The sequence below is a fragment of the Balaenoptera physalus genome, assembly GCF_965194825.1.
Source record: "Balaenoptera physalus genome assembly, chromosome: 5".
Taxonomy (NCBI): Eukaryota; Metazoa; Chordata; class Mammalia; order Artiodactyla; family Balaenopteridae; genus Balaenoptera; species Balaenoptera physalus.
Window position 1 is genome coordinate 147,253,666 of NC_138884.1, and position 27,164 is coordinate 147,280,829.

At 44.1% G+C, this 27,164-nt stretch overlaps 1 protein-coding gene across 3 annotated transcripts in view; it reads right to left on the reverse strand.

Annotated features, from left to right (window-relative positions):
- Positions 1 to 27,164, reverse strand: part of AFAP1 (actin filament associated protein 1) — a 154,797-nt gene that overhangs the window by 49,303 nt on the left and 78,330 nt on the right. For all 3 annotated transcript variants that reach the window (XM_082462558.1, XM_082462557.1, XM_082462556.1), the window contains 4 exons: positions 25,276 to 25,487; positions 21,248 to 21,427; positions 4,838 to 4,933; positions 1,218 to 1,299 (listed from right to left, as the gene is read on the reverse strand). In XM_082462558.1, the coding sequence (XP_082318684.1) occupies positions 1,218 to 1,299; positions 4,838 to 4,933; positions 21,248 to 21,427; positions 25,276 to 25,487 (570 nt within the window). The remainder of the gene's footprint in view (positions 1 to 1,217; positions 1,300 to 4,837; positions 4,934 to 21,247; positions 21,428 to 25,275; positions 25,488 to 27,164) is intronic.

The window sequence follows — 27,164 nt, forward strand, 5'->3', positions numbered from 1 at the left end:
TAGAAATGTTCTACATCTCGATTGTGATGAAGGCTACATGCATGTGTTTGTCAAAGAACCGTACACAAAAAGGGTGAATTTGACTCTATATAATTTACACCTTTATAAAGCTGACTTTAAAAAAAAAAGAATTCAGTATTTGTACTCCCATGTCCATAGCAACATTATTCACCATAGCCAAAAGGTGGAAGCAACCCAAGTGTCCATCAATGGATGACCGGATAAACAAAGAAACGAAATGTGGTCCATCCACACAAGGGAATATTATTCAGCCTTAAAAAGGAAGGAAATCCTGTCACGTGCTACAATGTGGATGAACCTTGAGAACAGCATGCCGAGTGAAATACGTGACATTAGCCAGTCACGAAAAAGACAAATACTATAGGATTCCATTTATATGAGGTCTCCAGAGTCATCAAAAATTATAGAGACAGAAAGTAGAATGGCAGTTGCCAGGAGCGGGGGGAGGGTAGAATGGGGAGCTAGTGTTTCATGGGGACAGAGCTGCAGTTTACAAGATGAGGAAAGTTCTAGAGACCCATGGTGGGGACGGCTGCACAACACTGTGAAGATACTTAATGCCACTGAACTGGGTTTAAAAATGGTTAAGACAGTAAATTTCATGTTATCTGTATTTTACCACAATTAAAAAAGAATTTTTTTTAATGAAGGTGAAATGAAGATATTTTCAGACAATCTTTTTTAAAAAGATCAGAAATCTCCTCATTTTAAGGATGGGAAAACTGAGGCTCACCAAAGAGGAAACACTTGCTCACAATCTCACTCTCCAGCAAAGGCAGCGTTGGGATGGGCACGTGGGTTCCCGGTCTCATCATCCAAAGCTCTTTTCCCTGAAAATCACGTCTCCCAGCAAGATGCTGGCGGCCCCCCAAAGCAAATTTGTCTCAGTGGTAAATCAGGTGAGGAAGTAACCCGCTGTAAGTCATAAATTAAAATATACGCAGGGCCCATATCAAAACAGTAGGAGAAAACCTAGGCCAACGTTTGGAAGGACTGAAAGAAAGACACGGAGGAGTGGTATCAACTAAAGGGGTTTCTCTGGATTTCTGCGGGTGTAACACAGAATGATGACATCTGCATAACTGAATTACCGAGGACATTTTCCATACAGAGTTTACAGACCCGGCTGCAGTGCTTCTGTTTTGGGTTTTTTTTTTTTTTTTGGTTTATCTATTTTTGGCATGAACAGAACTCACCTTGTTCTTTTCCGTTACACACAGCAATTCCATTTTCTGTAACACCCTCCCCATCTGAGCTTGGTCTCTCCGAAGACAGTTTCTGTGAGGATCAAAAGATTAAGTTATTCTTAACAATGGCCACACTGACCAAGTGATGCATCATGGACCCATCAAAAGTCATCTCAAAAGGGAAAGAAAATGTGGGCCACATTCTTAATAATCTGGAGACAGGGCTCAACTATAACACAGATTACCTGGTTGGTTTGCTACAAGAGCTTTAAAAACATCGACAGAACAAAGAAAAAAGTCACTGAGGTTATATTAACACATGCTATAGTACCAAGCTTGTTTCAATCAAATCACTTTTTCTTGCAAATAATTTTGAAAAAAATATTGGCTTGGCCAAAAAATTTGTTCGGGTTTTCCCGTAAGATGTTATGGAAAAACCCGAACTAACTTTTTGGCCAACCAAATATTAGGAGTACATAAAATATTCCCCCTCACCAAGCCACATTATCCTTCCAGAAATAAATCCTACGCCATTCGTTTAATTTCCTCCCAGCATTCACCAATAACTGGGCGAGTGTCAAGTATCTGCTCATAACAATACAGTCAGAATATACACAGAGAGATGAGTTACTATCAAAACCATCAAAGGGCACAGGGATACTTGTAATTATTTTAGTCCTAATATATGGATTTGAGGAGCATAATTAGGACTCTAGGTTAGTATCAGGAGAAGAGACATAGTTCTTCTATGAGCACAACCTCTTCCATTCCAACCAGAGACCCTGTGGAGTCACAGTGAAGGAAATGGCTCCAGAACACCCGTCCTCAGAACCTCAAATTACACCCCAGGGCCACAGAGGCTGGCCAGCGGGGAGACAATCAAAATATCCAGATGATACCAGAACACAGGGACACACACACTCACCTCGTGATAAGAGGTCCAGGCAGTGCTGGGCCAAGATGGCAGGCAGGTGCCAGTAAACCCCAGCGGCACCGGCAAGAGCCAAAGTAAAAGAATTATGGCTGGGCTTCCCTGGTGGCGCAGTGATTGAGAATCTACCTGCCAATGCAGGGGACACGGGTTCGAGCCCTGGTCTGGGAAGATCCCACATGCCGTGGAGTAACTAGGCCCGTGAGCCACAGCTACTGAGCCTGCGCGTCTGGAACCTGTGCTCCGCAACAAGAGAAGCCACGATAGTGAGAGGCCCACGCACCGCGATGAACAGTGGCCCCCGCTTGCCCCAGCTAGAGAAAGCCCTCGCACAGAAACGAAGACCCAACACAGCCAAAAATTAATTAATTAATTAAAAAAAGAAAAAAAAAAAGAATTATGGCTTTAGTGGGACCCTAGTATGTGCCATATTCCAGTGATAGTAGGATTGAAAGCCCAGCTCTCAGGCCACGAAGCACCCCTGGGATCCGGGTCAACAGGTCCAGCCAGGCACTAACATTACCACCTTAGAAACCAAGACAGTAAAAGAGAACTGCCAATTCCCGTGTGAGTGGGTGAAAGAACAACCCTGACGTACTGCTGATGAGAACCAGCATCAAAGCTTGAATAGGATCAAACTTCTGGAAAGTAACTTGCTTAGCCCCATGAATCAAAATCTTTAAAAATTCTATCCTTTGGTCTAGTAAGCCAGCTTCTAGGAATCTTTTCTCAGGTAATAGTCAGAGAAGCAGCAAAGATTTACACAAAAGTGTCAGGTTATTTTACACGACTCAAAAAAGAAAAAAAAGAGCCTAGTTGGGGGGGGTATATAAATAATAGAGTTATATGAATTTGATATTATTCAGGTGATAAAAATGCAAACATGCTTGTTGCATGTTATGCGTTTTCAAAAACCTGGAAAACTGCTAATAGTATAAAGGTTAACTGAAAAGAAAAAAGGAAAAAGCATAAGAAATTTTATGCATCAGATTATCCAAACTGTAAAAGAAACACATGAATAGAAAAAAACTGGTTTAAAAACATGCAGAGCTTTGAGAGGAGCTCTAGACTCCTAAGTGACTTTATCCATCCTATTTCTGTTTCTTTACTTTCTAAATTTTCTGCAGTGAACAGGCATTAGTTTTGTAATCAGGAAAAAAGAGAAATAGGCCTGCTATGTCACAATACCAGGGTGAGGGTTGTGAGGTTAACTTTATATGTCAACTTGGAGGGTGTCTGTGGATGAAACTAACATTTAAACTGGTGAACTTTGGGGCTTCCCTGGTGGTGCAGTGGTTGAGAATCCGCCTGCCAATGCAGGGGACATGGGTTCGAGCCCTGGTCCAGGAAGATCCCACATGCCACGGAGCAACTAAGCCCGTGCGCCCCAACTACTGAGCCTGCGCTCTAGAGCCTGCAAGCCACAACTACTGAGCCCGCGTGCCACAGCTACTGAAGCCCGCGTGCCTAGAGCCCGTGCTCCGCAACAAGAGAAGCCACCGCAATGAGAAGCCCGCGCACCGCAACAAAGAGTAGCCCCGGCTCACCGCAACTAGAGAAAAGCCCGCGTGCAGCAACGAAGACCCAACGCAGCCAAAACTAAATACATAGATAAATAAATAAAATAAATTTTAAAATATAAAAAAATAAATTGGTAAACTTTGAGTAAGCAGATTGCCCTCCATAGTGTAGGTGGGTCTCACCCAAGCAGTTGAAGGTCTGAATTAAAAAAATAAAAAATGGGTCTCCCAAGCAAGGGGTGGTGGGGGGCAGTCCTCCAGAAGACTTCACCTGCGCCATCAGCTCTCCTAGGTCTCCAGCCTAAGGCTCCACGATGCAGATTTTGGACTTACCTGTCTCCATAACCTTGTGAGCCAATTCCTCATAATAAATCTCTCAGTATGTATATAATTCTACACGCAGAATTTTATTTTTATTGAAATTTTATGTATATTTTACAATATACATAAAATTTGTGTACACATACATACATACACACCCCACTGGTTCTGTTTCTCTGGAGAACCCTGATTAAAACAAGAATAGACAAAAAAAGATCTGTTCACTGGTAGGGCAGGGGCCAAAGAGGGAGAGCTCAGAAAGTTCCTGAGACAGAGGCTACCGACAGAACACGGTGGGGCAGGAAGCCAGGGATCTCCATGGAAACAAGATCTCTGCACATACAGGCAAACAGAGCTCCATCAGGGACAGACAGCAGGAGTGCCGGGTTCACGCGCTCTGGCCGGAAGGGTTAGACCTACCCACCTGCTGCGTGCTCACGGCGCCCAAGTACAGAGCAGAGAAGGGCAGGAAGTGTTACGCGTCTGTTGGGAATAAACCTCTGGGAAGGTGCACTGATGAAGCACCTGCTGTATTCCAGAAGAACAAAGAGCTGCCTGTGGATCTCATGCTGCTGTATAACAGCAGGTGACCTTGATCACCTCACAGGTGATCCTGTGCCACCTTTACAGCCATTCCTGCATCTATAGCTGGGAAGAATAAAACTAACCATGCAATCTGTAAAACAGCTAACTTGAGCTTCGTACAGAGCAGGCAGAGAGGAAGCAGGCCTGCATTATTTTTTTCCTTTTTTCTTTTTTCAACCAGAAGTGCTGAAATATCAGAGGTGGTATGAAAACTTCGAGGAAGGCCCGAGTTAACTGTAAGGTTAATTCCTAGAAAGAAACACGCCCCTTACCTTCTCCAGTTCTGCCTTGTGCACCGGGGAGCTGGAGGGGGGAGGACATTCCGAGTCTGCTGGCCCGCTGCAGCCGCTGTAGATCTCTCTCACCACCTGTGGTGAGTGCACAAGGGCAGAGATGGTTACACAAGGGTCCAAGCAGAGGCAGGAGGTGCGGTAGGAAAGTCCGAGGGGTCAGAGGCATCTGGATTTAAGCTCCAGGATGCCAGGCACTCGTTTGTTCATTCTTTCACTCCTCATTCACCAAATGTCTATCCCATCCTGGTACCGACAGAGGTTCTGGGATACAGAAGGGAACGGTGTACGTGATAGTCCTGCCCTCATGGGGCTTCCGCTCCAGTAAAAGTTAGATACCACGAGAAACAGCGAATATCACCAAAAAATGGAGGTAAGACAGCAGTCAGTGCTACAAAGAATAGAAGAGGGTCTTTAACAAAAAGGGGTGGCTGATTTAGATCAAGAGAGGCCTTCCTGGGATGACACGTGAGCTGAGAGCTGAGCTCAACGACCAGAAGGATGCAGCCGCGTGAAGAACTGGCGGAAACGGTTCTAGGCAGAGGGGACAAGGTGCAAGGCCCTGTGGTGGATGTGAAGAGCTTACGGAAGACCCAGAGTACCACGGGCCAGGAGATGGGCTGGGAGGGGCCGGCGGGAGCTCAACAGGCTGATGCTCTTGGCCGTGGATGGAATGAGCCGCCGGGGGGAGGGGGAGACAATGCAGGACGGAGACCCAGGAGAAGACCTCAAGCCGGTCAGGACATGGGGTGGAGCCAAAGGAGAGAAGCATCTGGAAGAGTCTGAGCTGCAATGGACAGGGAAGCCAGAAGCAAACCAGAAGAGCTCACCTCCAAGAAGAGGGAGCAGGAGAGAGGGAGCTGGGAGAGACGGCAAGGCAGATGGTGCCCAGAGGAGTGTCTCTGAGGCAGGCGGAGGGACTGGGAGGGGGTGGGCACGGCCGGAGGGGACACCTAGGGAGGAGCTGAGCGGAGGAAGGCCTCTGCAGAGACAGGAGGGGGACGGGGCTCTAGAGAAGCAGGGGAGGATGCAGGAAGGCTGGCGCAGGCGGCAGCAGGAGTCTGAGGAGGCGCCTGACTGCTTTGTGAGGCAAGCACATCAGTACTGGCCGAGAGGCGTCCCCTCTCTGACCTCAGCGTCCTTACTAGCAAAGGAAGGCATTATCAACATGACCTGCCTTGTACTTATGGCTGAATGAAGAGAAAACGTGACCCTGTATGCAAGATGCCTCAGCCAGCACCTGCACGTGTACATTGAAGACATGGTGGCCGCTGTCACCAGCACCATCATCACTGCCAAGCATCTGTATGGTTTATGCTGAGAGCTCAGAAAGGGATCCTGGCCCAGACCCGCAGGTGTCAGGACCATCTTGCGGCACTACTGGCGATCACAGCCACCCCTGCGGCCACCCACTGTCCCTTCCGTCCTTCCTGAGCTCCTGCAAGGAGCTGGGCATGGTTCTGATCACTGGGGACATGCAGCAAACAAGACAGACAAGCTCCCGGGTTGGTGCAACTTACACTCTGGTGAATGCAGAGCTAGCAGGCAAAGCTTTCAAAATGTCTTCTATTCTTTTTGGAACTAAGCTGCAATTTGGGTTCAACCCAAGTGCCTTCGGAGAAAAAAATAAAAAAGCAATGCCAAAGCCCCAGCTATCTGTGTAGTGACTTTGCAATATGATCTCAGCAGACACATCCAGATTCCCTTGGCTTGCTCTGGGCTTGGGATGGGAGCCAGGAACTGACAGGAGGCCGGGACAGCATTTCCAGCCATCCTGCTCTCAGCTGCTTCACGAAAAAGCAATGGAGTGAGGTCCACGTTGGAGAATAAAACAGGAAAAAAAGGAAAAGAAGAAACCCAGAGAGCTTGCTGCAATGTTTTTCTCCTTGTTGAGTCTGAGGTGTGAAAATGTAAGCAAAGGTGACCCCAACCCAGGTGACCTGCGCCTCCTGAATGTCTCCCAGCGGAAAAGATTCCCTCAGTTTCGCATTTCATGCTAATTTCACTGCTGGTTTTTTTGCAGCAGGTCTTTATTCCCTCACCTCCCCTGTGTTTATCAAACCTTCAGTTGACAAGGCACACTTTTATCTGACCTAAGGATGAGACTTTTTCTTCCCTCTTGGGAAAGGGTATAATGCAATGGAAAACTCCTGGGCTTCTGCATCTGACAGGAGCTGGGGTTGAAACCCCAGTCCCACCACCAGCTCCAGAGGCACAGCTGAGCCACCCAGGCTGTGAGTCTCCATCTCTGCCCAGAATGTGTGAAAGCGACGCCCACTGGGACAGCTCAACAAGGACGCCAACGTGCGCTCTCTTCTCGCGACCAGAGCGGTACATACACGAAAATGCGTTCAATTGTACACACACTGCTAAGGGTCTCGAGGTCCTTGTTTCACACTAGAAGGTTAAACCCCACAAAACGCTAGCTGCAGAAACCTATCTCTGGCAAAAGCTTTTATGCAAAACACAGCTGTCTTTTTTCTTTCCTTTTTCTTTTTCTTTTTTCCAAAGGGGGAAGGATCTACGAAGCTCCAGTCAGATCTCAGGTATCTCCTGGAGAAGGTGTGCTCCCCTCTCGGCTGGACGGGACTCATCCTTCGTGAGCAGCCTGGGTCCCCCGTGACCAGGAAGCCTGCTCGGAACCCCCCCGCATGGGACACAACGCGGCTGCCCCCCCACGGGCCACGCACGGCACTCAGGCCCTGGTCACGGGCATCCTGGACCCGCAGGTCTGCTGCTTCTATCAGGCCGGGCTCACTTTCAGAGAAGGGGCTCCGTCTCACTTAGGCTGGTATTCCCAATGTCTAGCACATAACAGCGACTAAAAAAAAGTTTGATGAAAGAAAAAGAGGAGGGAATGAAGAGATAAATTCGACCTGAAATTTCCTATGAGAAAAAAAAAAAAAAGGTGTGAATGAAAAACAGAAGGAAAGAGACTAGGCCACCACATGAGAAAAGTAAAGCCTTGTGACAAAGTTTCCCTAACCCTCTGCATAGATTCCTAAAATCCTCAGGGACGGGGAAGTTTTAAAAAATAAAAGAGAGGGAGGGCACTTCCCTGGTGGTGCAGTGGTTAAGAATCCGCCTGCCAATGCAGGGGACACGGGTTCGAGCCCTGGTCCGGGAAGATCCCACATGCCGCGGAGCAACTAAGCCCGTGCACCACAACTACTGAGCCTGCGCTCTAGGGCTTGAGAGCCACAACTACTGAAGCCCACGCACCTGGAGCCCGTGCTCCGCAACACGAGAAGCCACCGCAATGAGAAGCCCGCGTGCAGCAACGAGGAGTAGCCCCCCCTCGCCACAACTAGAGAAAGCCAGCGTGCAGCAACGAAGACCCAACACAGCCAAAAATTAAATTAATTAATTACTTTAAAAAAAAAAAAAGGGGAGAGAAAGAAAAAGAGCATCAGCTAAAAGCCATGCCTGCAGCACCAACACACCCCAGCCTCGCCAACTTCCTCCCACTCTCCTGGTCACTGGACTGTCCCCTCCACTCTCCCCCGTCCCATATCAGGTCCTGTTTTTCCCGCAAACAAACGTTTGGGGAACTGAGCAATCTCTGAAGCTCTGAAGCCCTGAAGCCAGGGGAGGTTACCGAGCCGTCAAAGCCAACTCACAAAATGCAATCACCCTTTCGAGAAGCCTTTCCTGATGAAGCCAACCCAAATACCCGCATGCTTACAATGCTGTACATAGATCAACTATACCCCTTCCTCCCTATTAGTTTCTCCCTTCTAGAACTTAAATTCCTCGTGGAGAGAATAGAATGAGGTGGATTCGGTAGACCAGAGGAGACCCAGCATGCCTGGGGCCAGGTGGGGTTATTCATCGTATCCCAGCAACATGAGACTATTTAATAACAGTAATTACATCCCAGGTACAGAGAAAGGCACTGCTGAAAAGATCAATGAGAGAAACCAGCCTTTCTTTCCATGGGTTTTATCAAACGGTTGGATTATTTCAGGTTATCTTCATGAAACTGTCTTTCTTCTCTGATCGCTGTTTATTGCCATATTGCCCCTGCAGAGTTCATTCAGAAGTAGTAAATAAAAGGTTTATGACCCGATTTCTCAAATAGCTGCAAATGAGGTTTTTATACTAATATACTTCTTTTGAAAGAGCCATGTTCTGTGAGAAGTTTAATACGTATTTAAGAGAACTGGATCCAAATTCAGAATCACAAATCTCTCAAAATACAAATTGTTATATGTTCTGTGGTATTTCTGTTTGCTTTTAACTTGAGCCTGCATCTCCAGAAACACAATCTCTGCACATTTTTTAAGGAAATCTGACCGCTGCATTTCTGGGAACATTGACTCTTGTCTTCCGAGTGAGCCCCAACAAGATGGCTCGTGTTTTCAGCATCTGTACACACACACACACCGAGAGTGAACTTTGGCAAGAGCTGCTGGTAATGGAAGTTGCAGACCAAAAGGACAGAAACAAATTTGGTAACGATCCTTGAAGAAGTGTCTGTCAAGTCCCGTACTGGCCCAACAAAAGCCCCAGGCTTCTCATACCTGACAGAGGGAGTGTGTGTGACTTACCGAAAAGGTCTTTGTTACACTGAAGCCACGTTTCGAAATACTGAACACCTGGATAACAGGTTTAGGACAGTATGGGAGAAGAGGAGTTTATATGAATAAAAGACTTGGCATCCGTTTTACAAAGCAATTCATGTCAGAGAGTTGTTAGAATTTTCACAGAAGGAATCCTAAGACGTGATACTAATAAATCACAAATTTCAACTGTTTGTTACAGTTCTAAGAGTGTGTTTATATAACTTTTTCATTCTAGCTTTTTGACCATTCTGATCAGTACTATTTCCACTTGATAGATAAATGGGAAAGACTTCGCTGACCAAAAATATCATAATGAGTTAAAGGCATTCTCAGAATATACTCCAGATTTCCAGACTTTTCATTCAATCTTCTGTCACTCTAACATGCTATCATCAAGATAAAGAAGGGTTGTTTCTTTTATATAGTTCTTTAAGAAGAAGAATCTACTTCAATCATAAAGATGTGGCCTTGACAAGGTGAAATAAAAAAAACATGATGACAGCATTGACTTCTTACACATAAAACTATGATTTCAAAGTTTTTAATCATTTAGAAAAAAAAAGTTGGAAGCCACATACTAGCTGATTTCAAGGCTCTCTAAAGCTGCAGCAATCAAGACAATGTGGCATTGACATGAGGATATACAAACAGACGAATGAAACAGAACAAGGAGCCCAGAAAAGGACCCACACATAACACAATCAACTGATTTCCAATCGTGGCAATTAAGTCCATTTCAATGGTACTAAAATAACTGACTATGCATATGGAAGAAAATGAATCTTGACTCCCACATCTCATCCTGTACATGAAAACCAATATGCATGAATCAGAGACCTAAATGTAAAGACTGAGCCAGTAAAATTCTGGAAGAAAATACAGGTTCTATCTTGGTGACTTGGAATATGCTAAAATTGGGGGGGGGGGTGGTTTGGCAGGATGCAAAAAGTACTGACTATAGAGGTAAAGACTGATACGCCAGATTTCAGATTTAACAATTCCTGTTCATCAAAAGGTACCATTAAGGAAGATAATTAATCTACAGATTAATCAGAGAGTAATTCTTTAAGGCAAGAAACACTGAGAGGAAGAGGGTTTTCGGGTTTTAACTACCAGTAAATATAACCATTTGAATTTTGTATGCAACAAATAACATAGCCTCAAAAATAATAAGCAAAAACTAACAGAAATAAAAAAGACATAGATAAATTCATAATCAAAGTGGTAGATATTCCCACATCTCTCCCTTTGAGTAACTGATAAAACAAATAAATAAATTAGTAAGGATATAGAAGATTTGAACATGACAATTAATGACTGTGCTCTAACAACCATATATAGAAGAGTACCCCAAGCAAATGCATAATACACATCTCTTACAAGTAGACACTGAACACTTACCAAAACTGACTACATGTTGAGCAATAAATCAAGTCTATAAATTTCTGCTTTGTGAAACCATATAAAGTTCTGTGACTAGAGTGGAATTAAACTAGAAATGTAAAACAATCAGATAATTTTTTTAAAAATCACTGAATACTTGGAAACTAAGCAATATATTCCCAAATAAACCATTAGTAAAAAAAGGAATCACAACAGAAATTAGGAAATATTTTAAATTGAATGATAGGGGACTTCCCTGATGGTGCAGTGGTTAAGAATCCACCTGCCAATGCAGGGGACACAGATTCGATTCCGGGTCTGGGAAGATCCCATGTGCTGTGGAGCAACTAAGCCTGTGTGCCACAACTACTTCGCCTACACTCTAGAGCCCACGTGCCACAACTACTGAAGCCTGTGCACCTAGAGCCCGTGCTCTGCAACAAGAGAAGCCACTGCAATGAGAAGCCCACACACCGCAACGAAGAGCAGTCCCCACTCGCTGCAACTAGAGAAAGCCCACGCTCAGTAACAAAGACCCACTGCAGCCAAAAAACAAAACAAAAAACCCATTAAACTGAATGATAAAAACACACACACAAAAAAATCAAAATAGAGGATGCAGCTAAAACTGTACTTAGAGGGAAATGCATAGCTTTAAATCCATACACACACACACACACACACACACACACATATGGAAAGGGCTAACAATCAATTATCTAAGTACACAATTCAAGAAGTTGGGATAATTACAGAAAATTAAGCCAAAACAAAGTGAAAGAAGAGGATAACTTAATAAAATAGAAAACAATAGTACTATAGAGAAAAATGAACAGAGGAAAAATTTGGTTTTTTTGAAAGAACTAATAAGATGGATAAACTTCTGGCTAGACTGATGAAGAGAAAAGGGCAGCACATGGTATCTTGACTTCTGATTGCCACATAGAAAGGCACGCAGGCCACCACTCTCACCTTGACAACTAAAACAAGGTGGGTGAGCTCTAAAAAATATTCAGAGAGAATTTTTCAGAGAGAATACCCCAGCAAACCAAAGAGTTGGCCAGCATCAGGCCAAAAAGAAAACCAAGCTGGTCCAGAAAGCTACCATGTGTCTGTAGCATACAGAGACCTCCAGACTTCCACCACAGCTCAGAACCTGAGCCACGCTGATGGAAAATTCCAGATCCAGCCCTGAAACCATGTGAAGGCAAGAGCAAAGTGAATCAAAGTAAAGCTGCAGCCCAGTCCAGATCTGCCTCAACTACAGGTGAGACGGAGGCAGCCCACCTATGAGCAGCAGACGGGAGAAAGGACACACCCTTTTCTGAAGGAAACAGTAATTACTTCAGTCTCTACTGCTCTTTTAGACAAAGCAGATGGAATACAATGTAAACTCATGAGACAAATTCAATAGAAACAGTCCTAGAGATGATTCAAACATCAGAATTACAAAAGACTTTAAAATAACTATGATAGGAAGTCAAAACAGATCGTGAAAAAGGCATTAAGACATGTGTGAAGAGACAGGGAATTTCAGAAGAGAGATGGAAACTATTTTTTTTAAAAAAGCAAAAGAAAAATGCTAGAAATGAAAAATAGGATGTCACAAAAGAATAATTCATAAGGTGGGCTTAAGGGCACACTGGACACAGAGGAGGAAAGGACCAGTAAACTTGAGGATGGGTAAATCTAAAGTATCCACCCAAACTGAAACACACGGAAGAGTGAAGAAAAACAGAACAGAGAAACCAAAATCCATGGGATATTCCAAATGACCTAACATGTACCAATAAATTTTAAAAGGAGAGGAGAGAAAAAATGAGCCAGAAAAATATTTGAAGAGATAATAGCCAAAAACGGTCCCAAACTGATGAAAGACATCAACCTACAGAACAAAAAAAAACTCTGAGAAAGATAAAAACCTATAGAGCCACACCCAGACACCTCACAGTCAACTGCTGAAAACCAAAGATTAAAAAAGCAAATCTTAAAGGGAGTCACGAAAAAAAAAATGACACATCACATTCAAAGTCACAATTGATACAAGTGATGGCTAACTTCTCACCAAAAGTTAAGGTGAAATAAAGACATTTCCAGTCAAAGCTGAAAGGAGAAGAAAAAAACAAACAAACAAAAAGCGGAAAGGAGTTATTTCCAGAAGGTCTGCTCTGTAAGAAATCATTTTATTTTAATAATTTCTTTAGGGTGAAAGGAAATGATGATACTACATGGAGGCCCTTCTTCAGGAAGGAACAAGGTAAGGGGAGATGCCTGGGAGAATACGAAAGACCTTTCTCGGGACTTCCCTGGCAGTCCAGTGGTTAAGACTCTTCCACTGCAGGGGGTGCAGGTTTGATCCCTGGTCGGGGAACTAAGATCAACCTTTCTTCAAGGACACACAGGGTCAGGTTCTATGAGCTCAAGTATACAGTAAACTTGTTTGTGATCCTCCTTGAGAAGTCTGGCAAAACCACAACGATACGATACTCTCCTAGCACGTTAAATCATGCTGAAAACTCTTTTCAACTGTATTCCTCTAAAACTGCTTGAAACCAGGAGGTGCTGTAAAACCCCTACATTACCCAGCAGGGAGTGGGGGAGAAAAGCAAGAAAAGGACGGATGCAATTTACCAAGGTCAGCGCTAGGGCTCTCACGGCTTCTCATTAGAAAAGGACAGTGGTGTCGACAGTGCAGCCAATTTCCTTTCAACATCCTCTTTGGTATAGACCTTTAAGAGTCGTTTTGGGATGTTTATTAATTTATTTGCAATAGGGGATATGGCAGATGACTGGCACATGGTTTCCTCTCTGTGGGCACACAGGAAGATGTTTCCCAGACTCCTTGCAGGTCTGGGCAAAGGAGGGTGGGAGGAAGGGATGTGAACACTCGTAGCTCTAGCCCCTAAAAGCAGCCTGCTGTCATCTTGATTTCCAAACAGATTTCAACAGGCGCTTGTATGTTTACTAACACCACCAATCATAGCAGCTTGCACTTACATATGTGCTCATACAGGCGAGGTGTTCTCCTAAACACTTTATATCTTTTTTTTTTTTTTAATTTTTATTTATTTATTTAAGGCTGTGTTGGGTCTTCGTTTCTGCACGAGGGCTCTCTCTAGTTGCGGCGAGCGGGGGCTACTCTTCATCGCGGTGCGCGGGCCTCTTCACTATCGCGGCCTCTCTTGTTGCAGAGCACAGGCTCCAGACGCGCAGGCTCAGTAGCTGTGGCTCACGGGACTAGTTGCTCCGCGGCATGTGGGATCTTCCCAGACCAGGGCTCGAACACGTGTCCCCTGCATTGGCAGGCAGATTCTCAACCACTGCGCCACCAGGGAAGCCCCAACACTTTATATCTTAACGTGGTTGCAGCCTCGCAACAACTCTGAAAAGCAGACACTACTTTCAACCCCTCGCATTTTCATAGATGAGAAAACTGAGGCACGGGGAAGTCAAGGAGCTCATCTAAGACACTCAGTGAGTGACTGGCGGGGCAGAGGTCAGAACCCAGCGTCGGACTCCAGTCTGAGCTCTAGCGAAACTGTCTTTCTACACAGTGCTGGCTCACCACGTTCTCCTTCCCGGCTCCTTTATAGTTATTATAATGAATTTCAGAAGCAGTTATAAGAGTCAAATAAAACTTTAGTGGAAATGGCTGTGGAGTGCCATTTACCTTAACAGCCTATCTGCCTGAAGAAACACTTACTTGCTCTCCAACGCTCTCTTCCATGAGGACTTTTATCCAAGTGGAAATGAGCAGGCTGGGCTAGAGCTGTGATTACCAAACCTGGCTTGGCCTCGGGCATTGGGAGGTTCCTTAAAAATAGATTTCTGAGCAGAATATCTACAAAAAGGGCAAAGGATATAAACAGACAGTTCACAGAAACAGTAATACAGCCATAGGCTCTTGAACCCTATAAAAAGATGCTCAATGTCATTCATAATGAGAGAAATGCAGATTAAAACTAGATGAGATATCATTTTCCCTTATCGGGCTGGCAAAAATTCAGAAGTTGATAACACAGGCTGCTGGCAGGACAGTAGGGGGAAAAGGCACTCACATGCTGTTGGGGGGAAAAGGCACTCACATGCTGTTGGGGGGAAAAGGCACTCACATACTGTTGGGGGGAAGGTAAACTGGTAAACCTACAAAGTGATTCAACTGTATCTCAAAATTACAATTGCTTATAACCTTCAGGCAAACAATTCCTCTGTTTGGAAATGCAGTCTACAGACTAGCAAAACCGTGAGATGATGCGGGCACAGGATTAACATTATAGAAACTCCCTGTCACATCAAAAGAATGACAACAACCCAATATCCACAAATAGAAGATAAGATTTTTTTAAAGTATATTCTATTTATAAAATGAAATGCTATGTATTGTAAAAGAGAAAAAGTGCTCTATTCTCTAACTTGGAGAAAAAAAAATCTCCAAGATACTCTATTTAGGAAAAAAAAACAAGGTGCAGAACCTTGTTTCTGCACCCTTTTTATGAGGGTTGGGGGACGGGTATTGAAATTTGCATTTCTATTTGCTGCATAGGTACAAAGAAACTCAAAGGAGACATACAAAGTGTCTGCTCTCACACATTGCTGGTAGAAGGACAACTGTACAAACAACCCTGGAGAACAACTTATGAGGCTCTAGTAATGCTGAAGATGTGCACATATCCACACCAGCAATTCCAATACACGGTCTCCATCCTAGAGAAACCAGGACACCGAGACCAGGTGACCCGCACGAGAACGCCCACTGAACACTGCCCGTGACAGTGAGAGGGTGCAAGCAAATGAGTGAGTGAAAAAAGCAGGCTGCAGAACACGTGCAGTTTGAAGCCATTTACATGGAAATTTTAAACATGAAAAATATCATTTCTTATTTATGAGTACAGACATTGTAAGTAAAAAGTATTTCTAAAGTATACCTAGATAATAATAAAGACCAAATTCAAGATACAAGTGACCTTGGAAGAGGGAGAGAATTTTTATTTTTAATGATTAACATCTTTACTAATGATAAAGCCCTTATAAATGGTTCAAAAAGAATAAAAAGACACAATCGAGGGAGAGAGAATTAATAGGGCAGGCATGTTTCAATTACATCTGTGGCTTTCTGGATCTCAAAAAGGGTAAAATATATAAAGTAAAAATAAAAAAAATTCTTAGGTCCCAGATGAATCTAATCATTAGGGATTAGGATTGTTTTTTTGTTTTTTGGTTTGTTTTTTTTTAAATTTCCAGTTGATTCTGATAAGGCAGCCAATCTAATGACAATATCTGGATGAAACTAAACTAAAACATCTCAGGTCTCTGCTGATTTTAAAATATTAAAATTCTGTAACTGATTGATTGAAACTAGTTTTGTCATCAGACTTCCATTTCTAATCAAGACTTCTTAGGTTCTTGCATTGCAATATGCAATGGAAGTAAAGCACAAACATTAAGTGGAGTAATTAATCAATTTAAACCCTTTAGAAAAACATAATTTACCATGTATTTACTTCTTTTTACAGCAATATCAGCAAATGCTAAAAAGTTTTTGCAGTTAAGCTCCCATTGACAGAGTCATCATTCTATAATTAGCTGAGTGCCTGTGATCTGTATCTCACATCTGTTGAAATAAGGTGTAAGACTATTTCACTCCATCAGCACCTGACATCTTGAAAAAGTTTTGTCTTTGTCTATTTGTGAGCTGCACTGTCAGCTCATTGTTATTTCCCAACGAAACAGTAAAACCCAGTGAATGCTAGATGACTTCATGTTAGACCAATACCATTAACAAGGGAGCTACTCTTTAGTATGCATAAAATACTCAACAAACTGTGAGAACAGATGGAAAAGAGAAGAAAGCTTAGGTTTCAGAGTGTCCTTTCTTGGGTTCTCCACTAGGGTACAGGTAAACACAAAAATGCAGACGGCCAGATACAGGTAACCAAGAGTGGGACCAGGTGAAGAAAACAGAATCATATATAAGGCTCCTCGTTTATTTCCTCATTCTTTCCCTCCTTACTGAAGGAATGGTGCTAAGAACCTAGAAGAGAGGAATAAAAAGAGAAAATGGCAGATTGTCAAGATGGCCCAGCAGAATGAAAATGAAAATGAAGCCAGGAAATTCAGAGGTCAACTCCTGGCTCCATCAACTGGTTGATCACTGTGACATCCCGTCTACCTGGGACTTGGTATCTCACCTGTAAAATGAAATGGCCAATAGTAACACCTTTTAAAGGCAGCCGTTTTGAGGATTAAGAGATAATAATGATGGAAAAGTGCTTTGGCAACAACAGTGGTTGACATGTAACGTACTAAGATTCTGTGTCTGGAAGTCTAAGCAAGCTCAGCAGCAGAAACTCCTGATCACGGGACTCCCATTAAAAAAAAAATGCTCTGCTCCACCTCCCAAATTACAGAGATGAGAAAAGCCACATCTATGTGTTCTGCCCCAACAGAAACAATCATTGCTGTCATCACAGAGTCTGACCCTTACACTTTCCTGGGGGATGAGAGGGAAGTGAGGCTCAAGGTTGAAAGGACGCTGGCACGTTATAAGAACCATTGTTATAAAATGTCTCATCAGGCTTTCCCACCCGCTCCCAACCGGTTTTTCAAAGCAAGTACTAGCAGGCAATGATGGACCAGAAGGTTTGGACCAATTCTCCTGATAAAGACAATGAGGAAAGCAAGATGAAACATACACAGCATCTTCCTAAGAGCAAGAAAGAGCTATTATCACAGTGTGGAATCACCTGGCCATGATCCAGAAGTAGATGGAAATCCAGAGAAGTAGCCCAGCAGCCGGGACTGCCTTTGATACCCACCAGAGGAGGTAGCCAAGAAGCCAGGTAGCACTCTGACAGCTCTGGCGGAATAAGGCCTGAAAGCTGGAGTCCAGGGCTCGCCAAGGATGAGGCCCCTGGCAAAACCCTCACACTTAATATTAGGGCCCCAAGATTAGGAGCTGGAGTAAGACTGAAATAAAAATAAGCCTGCCCTTGAATGGACTGCAGGCTGACTTCAAGTCACCTGGATGGCTCTGAAAATCTCAAGCTCTGAAATTAAATTAAACTGATTTTGGTGACCTACTGCCCCCTCAAGCATGTGGCACAGGCAAATGCTCTGGGATAGAAAAAAGCACTGTGTTGAGAATCAGATTATTTCTATAGGGACAACTAGACACCCACACGAAAAAGAATGAAATTGGACCCCTACCTCACACTACAAGCGAAGACTACATCAAAATGGATCACAGACTAAATCTATGAGCTAACACTATAAAGCTATACAAGAAAAATAAGTGTAAATCTTAAGGCCTAGGATTAAACAATGGTTTCTTAGAAATGACACAAAAAGCAATAAAAAGGAATGAAATATTAACACATATACAACATGAATGAACCTTGAGAACATTATGCTAAGTAAAAGAAGACAGTCACAAAAGGACACATGTTGTATGAGTGTGTTGGCAAATCTGTAGGGACAGAAAGCAGATGAGTGGTTGTCTGGGGCTGGGGGTGGGGGAAATGACTGCTAGCATAGTGAGGACAGCTTTTCTCTTTGGGTTCATGAAAATGTTCTGAAATTAGATTACGGTGATAGTTGCACAACTCCGTGAATATACTAAAAACCACTGAACCATATGTTAAAAGGATGAATTGCATGATATGTGAATTATATTTCAATAAGCTGTTATTATAAATTATTATAATAATTTTTTTCCAAATATAATGCCCAGCATGATCATTAGATAACCTGGTATGCAAGAAGACAAAATGACATGAACAAGAAAAGGCACAACAGATGACAGAACCAGGTCCAAACTCAACCAAAACCACTGTCAAAACAATTATGTCTGTCATGTGCTTGTTATTGGAGAGAAAAGCCAAACAAACATTCCTAAAAAGAAACAACTAGAAATTCAAGAACTGGAAACTACCATAACCAAAATTAAGAATCCAGTGAACGGGAACAAACTTAACAGCAGATTAGATACAGCTAAAGAGAGACATAGTGAGCTGGAAAGTAACAAGAAAAAATTAACCAGACTAAAGGGAAAAAAAGGGTAGTAAAACACAAAGAGAAGATAAAAGTGGAATACAGTGAAAAAGTCTAACATATATTTAAATTAGTAGGGGGAGAAGAGGAAATGAGGCAAAGTTATATTTTAAGGGAAATGGCTGAAAATTTTTTCCAAAACAGAAAAATACCAATCCACAGATTTAAAAATCCCAGGGAATCCCAAGCAGAATAAATAAAAAAGAATTGACATCCAGACACAATAAAGTGAAACCAGAAAATCAAAGTAAAAGAGAAAGCTCTGTCCTCCTTGGAGAAATGTCTATTTAGGTCTTCTGCCTATTTTTGGATTGGGTTGTTTGTTTTTTTGATATTGAGCTGCATGAGCTGCTTGTATACTTTGGAGATTAACCCTTTGTCAGTTGCTTCATTTGCAAATATTTTCTCCCATTCTGAGGGTTGTCTTTTCGTCTTGGTTATGGTTTCCTTTGCTGTGCAAAAGCTTTTAAGTTTCATTAGGTCCCATTTGTTTATTTTTGTTTTTATTTCCATTTCTCTAGGCGGTGAATCAAAAAGGATCTTGCTGTGATTTATGTCACAGAGTGTTCTGCCTGTGTTTTCCTCTAAGAGTTTTATAGTGTCTGGCCTTACATTTAGGCCTTTAATCCATTTTGAGTTTATTTTTGTGTACGGTGTTAGGGAGTGTTCTAACTTCATTCTTTTTTAGTTTTTATTTATTTATTTATTTATTTATTTATTTATTTATTTATTTATTTATTTATTTTTGGCTGTGTTGGGTCTTCGTTTCTGTGCGAGGGATTTCTCTAGTTGTGGCAAGTGGGGGCCACTCTTCATTGCGGTGCACGGGCCTCTCATTATCGCGGCCTCTCTTGTTGCGGAGCACAGGCTCCAGACGCGCAGGCTCAGTAGTTGTGGCTCACGGGCCCAGTTGCTCCGTGGCATGTGGGATCTTCCCGGACCAGGGCTCGAACCCATGTCCCCTGCATCGGCAGGTGGATTCTCAACCACTGCACCACCAGGGAAGCCCCCTAACCTCATTCTTTTACATGTAGCTGTCCAGTTTTCCCAGCACCACTTATTGAAGAGGCTGTCTTTTCTCTATTGTATATTTTTGCCTCCTTTATCAAAGATGAAGTGACCATATGTGCATGGGTTTATCTCTGGGCTTTCTGTCCTGTTCCATTGATCTATATTTCTGTTTTTGTGCCAGTACCATACTGTCTTGATTACTGTAACTTTGTAGACATTTCTCCAAAGAAGATATACAGATTGCCAACAAACACATGAAAGGATGCTCAACATCACTAATCATTAGAGAAATGCAAATCAAAACTACAATGAGGTATCACCTCACACTGGCCAGAATGGCCACCATCAAAAAATCTACAAACAATAAATGCTGGAGAGGGTGTGGAGAAAAGGGAACCCTCTTGCACTGGGAATGTAAATTGATACAGCCACTATGGAGAACAGTATGGAGGTTCCTTAAAAAACTAAAAATAGAACTACCATATGACACAGCAATCCCACTACTGGGCATATACCGTGAGAAAACCGTAATTTAAAAAGTCATGTACCACAATGTTCATTGCAGCACTATTTACAATAGCCAGGACATGGAAGCAACCTAAGTGTCCATCAACAGATGAATGGATAAAGAAGATGTGGCACATATATACAATGGAATATTACTCAGCCATAAAAAGAAATGAAATTGATTTGTAGTGAGGTGGACAGACCTAGAGTCTGTCATACACAGTGAAGTAAGTCAGAAAGAGAAAAACAAATACCGTATGCTAACACATATATATGGAATCTTAAAAAAAAAAGGTTTTGAAGAACCTAGGGGCAGGACAGGAATATAGACGCAGATGTAGAGAATGGACTTGAGGACACGGGGAGGAGGAAGGGTAAGCTGAGACGAAGTGAGAGAGTGGCACGGACATATATCCACTACCAAATGTAAAATAGATAGCTAGTGTGAAGCAGCCGCATAGCACAGGGAGATCACTGGTGCTCTGTGACCACCTAGAGGGGTGGGATAGGGAGGGTGGGAGGGAGACGCAAGAGGGAGGGGATATGGGGGTATATGTATACATATAGCTGACTCACTTTGTTATACAGCAGCAACTAACACAACAATGTAAAGCAATTATATTCCAATAAAGATGTTTAAAAAAAAAAAAGAGAAAGCTCTAGAAGCAGCCTGTCAACAGGGGGTATATTGCCTTTTGAAGACAAAATTTAAAGTGATTAACCTCAAAGTAATCAGAATATTCCACTATCAAAGACAAAACTCTTCAGGTTAATCCATTGTTTGCCTACGCTTGGAAAAAAGTACAAGTTAAATAAAACAGATCTCAGAAAGAGGTTTGGGAAAGAAAATGCCTCAGAAACAAAAGCAACAAGTTACCTTCAGCCACTGCTCAGCCTGCTCCTTACTCTGGACAGCGAGAACAAGGGGGTCTGTGCCCTGCTGAGTAATTTTCAATTCGTGCTTCTTCTTTTTGCTGTCTTTTGGGATGTATGTAATGTTGCAGCCTTGGAGCGGCAGTTCCATCTGGGGCTGCTGGTCCTTGGAGCTTTTGTAGCACTGCATTGGACAGGAGAAGTCAAAGTTAGGCTGTAAGGAAGGCCAAGCAGAAACGCTGATAAAACTCCGGCACAATGAAAACGGGAGTACTGGCGAAGCACCTGGAGGTCCGACTGAAGGGTGGAGATACTCAGAGACTTGCAAGAGCGATCTGCAGACACTGGGGCTCACATACAGGGCACCACTCCGCACCGACACCTCACCCCCGTGTGAGTGCAGAAACACCTGCTCATTAATTCAGCAGAATTTACCAAGCGCCCAGGAGATGACTCGGTGGGAAACAAAGTCCCTGCTCCGATGGAGCTTACGTTCTAGTGGAGCTTCCCGGTTAAGCGACACGAATATATTAGATTTGCTGAAATGGCGCTGCCGCCCTAACGTGGGCAGACAGGACCTTGGGTACTTTACTTCACAACCTATGTTGTTTGGTGTCCTCCTATCCCACCCCTATCCTCCTTCTGAAAGACAGGTGAATGATTTTATGAAGAGTATACATATCAACATATAACGGACAAAAATGTCCGCAAAGCTGTGCTTTCTGGTTGAGTAGAGGGTCCAAAACGCATGCGGCTCCCTTTGCATCACTGACGTTCGCCCTAGAGCTTTCAGTGCTGTGGCGACACTGACACTGAGCTCCCATCACTCTCGCTTGACCTAGACCTCTCAAACCAGATCTTCGCCCAAAGGCTTCCCCTCCTGCCTTGGGTTCACTGCATTACTGGAGACCAAAAGCACGCTCCGTAATGGCAATACATGGTCTAAGAGTTCAGGTATCTGGGTCCCAGCTCTGTTACTAATTTAATCTGGGTTCCCACAAGTTGTTTAAGCTTTCTGAGCCTGCTTTCTTTTTTGTGAAATGATTTATTGCTGTTTTTATTATTATTTTATTGAATTACATTATTATTAAATAATTAGCAACAATAACAGCGGCTACCAAATATTGAGTGTCTACCTTATACGAGGCATTTCATACATCTCATTTAATCGTCACGTTTGTCCATTTTGCGGATTAGGAAATTGAGGTTCAGGCGGTTGGGAAACTAGTCCAAAATCAGGCATCCTGAACAGTGGTAGAGCCAGGGCTCCAGCCCCAAACTGTGTGAGTGCAGAGCCTGCACCCAGGACCCTAATCCAGCCACTGATGAAGGAATGAATGAACAGATACTTCTTTTCAGAAATGATTTCTAGAGCCCTTTCCTGTTTTACAGTTCTAAGACCTTGGCTCCTAAATGGCACAGGTATGGAAGATACCCACTTTTTTAAGAAGTAAAACTGATGGCCACCCTGCCTAAAAAGGAAGAAAAAAATACACCAAAAACAACTAATCTCAGGTTGCTATGAATGTTTACCATTTACCAGACTTTTCACATTCTCGGTATGTGCAAAAAAAAAAGTGAAAACAGTAGAAGGAATTGGAAAGGAAATTTTTTTTTTAATTAATGAATTTATTTATTTATTTTTGGCTGTGTTGGGTCATCGTTGTTGCGTGCGGGCTTTCTCTAGCTGTGGCGAGCGGGGACTCCTCTTCGTTGTGGTGCACAGGCTTCTCATTGCGGTGGCTTCTCTTGTTGTGGAGCATGGGCTCTAGGCTCGCGGGCTTCAGTAGTTGTGGCGCTTGGGCTTCAGTAGTTGTGGCTCGCGGGCTCTAGAGCGCAGGCTCAGTAGTTGCAGTGCACGGGCTTAGTTGCTCCGTGGCACGTGGGATCCTCCTGGACCAGGGCTCGAACCCGTGTCCCCTGCATTGGCAGGCGGATTCTTAACCACTGCACCACCAGGGAAGTCCCAGGAAATTTTATAGCTTATATTTTTCCTTAAGTTAAACACTTCAAAATGGATATGTTATCAGTAATACCATACAGTAACATCTGGAGCTCCCTGCAGGTTGGATTCCCAGGGAAGATGGCTTTAAAACAGAGCAGCACACGGGATATTTATTAAGGGGCATTTATTTAAGAGCTATACCTGTAGGAGGAGAAGGAGGACTGGGCAGAGGAAGAAGGTAAGCTTCAGTGCAGTTCAAATACACGGCCCTGACGAACCCCACGGGAGCTCTGGGGCTGGACCGCGCCTGCAGGCTGGTCCCACGAGGCGGGGCATGCACACTCAGGCATCACAGGGGATGCAGACCCCCTGGGAAGGGACGTGACCTTGGGCAACTGTCTGCCGGCAGCCCTCCCTGCAAATGAGGGAACCGAGGGGGTCTGAGCACACGATAGTGTCCACCAGAGAGCTGCCTGGGCATAGAAACGAGCAGGTTCTGGAAGACTACTCAAAACAGCTGGTCGTGGTGGTGCCTGTGCGAAGACAGGCCGGGAGCACTTAGGGGAAGAGGCTGGCGTTTTGTTTTCTGTTCATAGCTTTCTGTTCTGTCAATTTTTTTTTTTTCACCATCAACAGGGGTCATTTGGGCCGTCGGATCATAGGTCATTTTTGAATGAAAAAATGCTTCGTAATGGAACTTTGATTCTGCATTTCATCAAAGACGGTGCTTTCACATGGTTTTCCATTAATCTCTTCTTAAATATTTACGACTCCTCTAAATGGTCGGCATTATCATCCTGGTTTGGAAGATGGGAAACCCGGTAGGTGATGCAAGAAACAGAAGATGAGGAGGGAGGGAGGGAGGAGACGAGAGCGGGGGTGGGTGGAGCCGGGGCCAGGGCAGAGGGTCCGATGTCCGCTGACCCCACCCTCCACCACAAGCTTCCCACAGCGCGTTTTCCGTGAGAGTCGACTGTGTAGTTTTAAAATGTCTATATAACATATCCACTTCTTGCAGCCATTATGTCAGATTGTAAATACGGACCATATTACTCTTTTTCATCTTTTTTTTTTTTCGTTCTTTACTTTAAAATTCCCCCACGGCATCATCACTTTTGGCATATTCTAAATTTGGGAGAAATTCAGGCCACACATGTGGAAAAAACATGTACTCACACTGTTTAAAAAAAAAATTTTTTTTTAACAAAACCATTAATTAAAAAACATACAATGTCCTAAGAATCTAGTAAATCAGATTCCCATAATTCACAGATGAGACTATTTTTTTAAAAAGGGGGTTATCTGCTCCACTGAAAACTGAGTTACAGAATCATACATTCTCATGTGTTCTGTTTTAATGACATACTTTTGAGTGATTTTTTTCCCCAAGGTTAATTTGAAGGGAAAACAAAATACAATAACACACTCTTAACATTCACAATGCCAATAACCAAGCATGGTTTCTAAAGCTGGGGAGGAAGGAGGAGGGACAGACGGTGCGTCTCAAAGGCTCTTGCTTCCTTACTAGGTTCCCTGGTGGACTAACCCCTACAGCAAAGGGCCTGTGTCCTCCTGTCTCCGTTCCTCTGTTACTTACTCTATCTTTCTATTCTGCCTCTCTTGAGTTACAAGAAAAGAAAAAAAAAGAGTCAGTCTTTAGCTTTCCAAAAGAATTTCCTTTCCTGGGAACTCTCCCCCAGACCTCGCCTGGCCTACCCGGCCCACTTCGATGACCTGGCTTTGAGGAATTCACTGACTCACTACAAATGAGAAAATCCATCCTGCGACCTCTGGCAAGTTAAAGCAGCGTGCATTTCCACTGACATGAACCGCAGACGCTGGCCCGAGATGGGGATGGTTTTGCCCGCTGGTTGCTTTAGGGGGGCTGGCGAAATCAACAGCGTTAAAGCCGTGGCAGCCTCGGCCAGGGCTCGCTGACGGCCCATCACGGGCCCGCCCTTGACCGCTGCTCCCTCTCCCTCCCGCCGACGTTACCGCCACCCGCCTGGGTATACATTCCGCCCAGTTCGACGGCCGACCACATCTCACCGACTCTACACAAGAGCAACCAAGTCGCAAGGCTTTACCAGTAGTTTGGTGTCTTTGATGACGCAGAGTAACTTGGTCCACTGCCCGAAGCGTTTCTTCCGCAGCAGGAAGGCACAGATCTTGGCATCCTTTACCAGGTCCATGGAGGCCTCCTCCGAGGGCCACTGGTGCCGCGTTTTCTTCCCCTTTCCGTCCTCCTCCTCTTCATCGTATGATTCGTAAGAGCTACTCATGGCATCTGAGTCATAATCTGTCAAAAGTAAGAAATAAAAGTAAAAAACCTCGTTACAAAAGCCTTATCTTGAGGACCACCTACGGGCTCCAGGGCACATTATTATATTCATAAACGAGAAAGAGGCTTCTGCCTCTGGGAAACTAACGTTTCCGTTAGTTAGCAAAAACAGGGAAAAAATAACTGAGACTTGGGCGGCGGAAACTCAATGAAGAGTTTTCAACTGAAGTGACTAAGAATGCTGTATTTATAAAAACCACTTCTGGACTGTTCTATACGGGCCCAGCACCTGCAGACCCTACGTTGTCGAATCCTTGCTGCGTTCTTGCCGGGCACCATGACCCGCATCTCGCAGAGAGTTTCGCCAAAGAAAACTCCCACCCACACCTTTATTTTAAAGTCCTTTCAAGTCTGCAATGCCCTCTTCCCTCCTGGCATCGCCACACGCACAAACCCTTCCTAAGGTTCGAGATCCAACCCAAGGCCACCCCTCTCCTTCAGGTCATCCGTGGGATTTTCAGAAAGGTTCACACCTCCTTCTGGCTCTGCCATGCACCGACACTTAAATACCGGGCTGTCTGCAGTCTCCCAGCTAGATCCCACTTTCCCTTACCTCGGGGTCTCACACACTGCTCTCACCCAGGCTTCGCACTCATCCCACTCAGTCTCCTGCCTTTGCCTGGACACGTGCTCTCATCCCTCAGGATTTAACTTACAGCACCTCCTCCCTGAAGCCCTCCTTGGATCGCCAGCACTGCTGACTGCTATAGACTGAATTGGGTGCCCCCCAAAGTCACGTGTTGAAGCTCAAGCCCCAATGTGACTGTATTTGGCGACAGGACTCTTAGGAGGCAATTACGGTTAAATGAGGTCGTAATCCACTTAGAAGAAAAGAAAGAGGGAGATCCCACGCTCTCTCCCTGCCGTGTGAGGACACGGGAAGAAGGCGGGAGTACATAAGCCAGGAAGAGAGCCCTCACCACAAGCTGACCATGCCAGCGCCCTGATCGTGGACTTCCAGCCTCTGGAACTCTGAGAAAATAAATGCCTACTGTTTTACCACCCAGTCTATGCTATTTTGTTACGGCAGCCTGAGCTAAGACACCAGGTGAAATGCCCCTCCCCTCTGCTTCCACACTACCCAACACAAAACTTATCTCACTGTATTGTCACCTCTGTTTGTCTGCCTGTCCCACACCAGGCTGTAAGTCCCCTGCAGGAAGGGAGACCACCCTGTTAGATGTGATTGTCCCAGCACTTAACAAACTACCTGGCACAGGGCAAGTAACAAATATTTGTAGAAGGGAGAACAGCTAGATCGACTGAAATTCAATGCAAAGCCCTCAGAAGGATGGCTGGCATCTTCAAAGTGATGAATAAATACTAGTGACTGTGAGTGATCTTATTCATTTCAGCCCTGCTGGATCATAAGGTCCTGGAGGCCGTGTCTGATTCATCTCTGCACTCCCCTCAACCCCCGGACACATCTGGAATACATTTGCTTTCACAACACACGTGAGGAATGAACACCTAAACGAGGAATGAGCGACAGATAAGGAGAAACCACGGATGAAGCAACCGGTTGCACACGACGGGAGAAGGGGCAGAAAAGGCCGACCTTGCACAGAGCAGAACTCACTGGAAACTGGACTGATTTGTACTCTGTGGTCATGCTTGCATGTTAATTTCCCCACA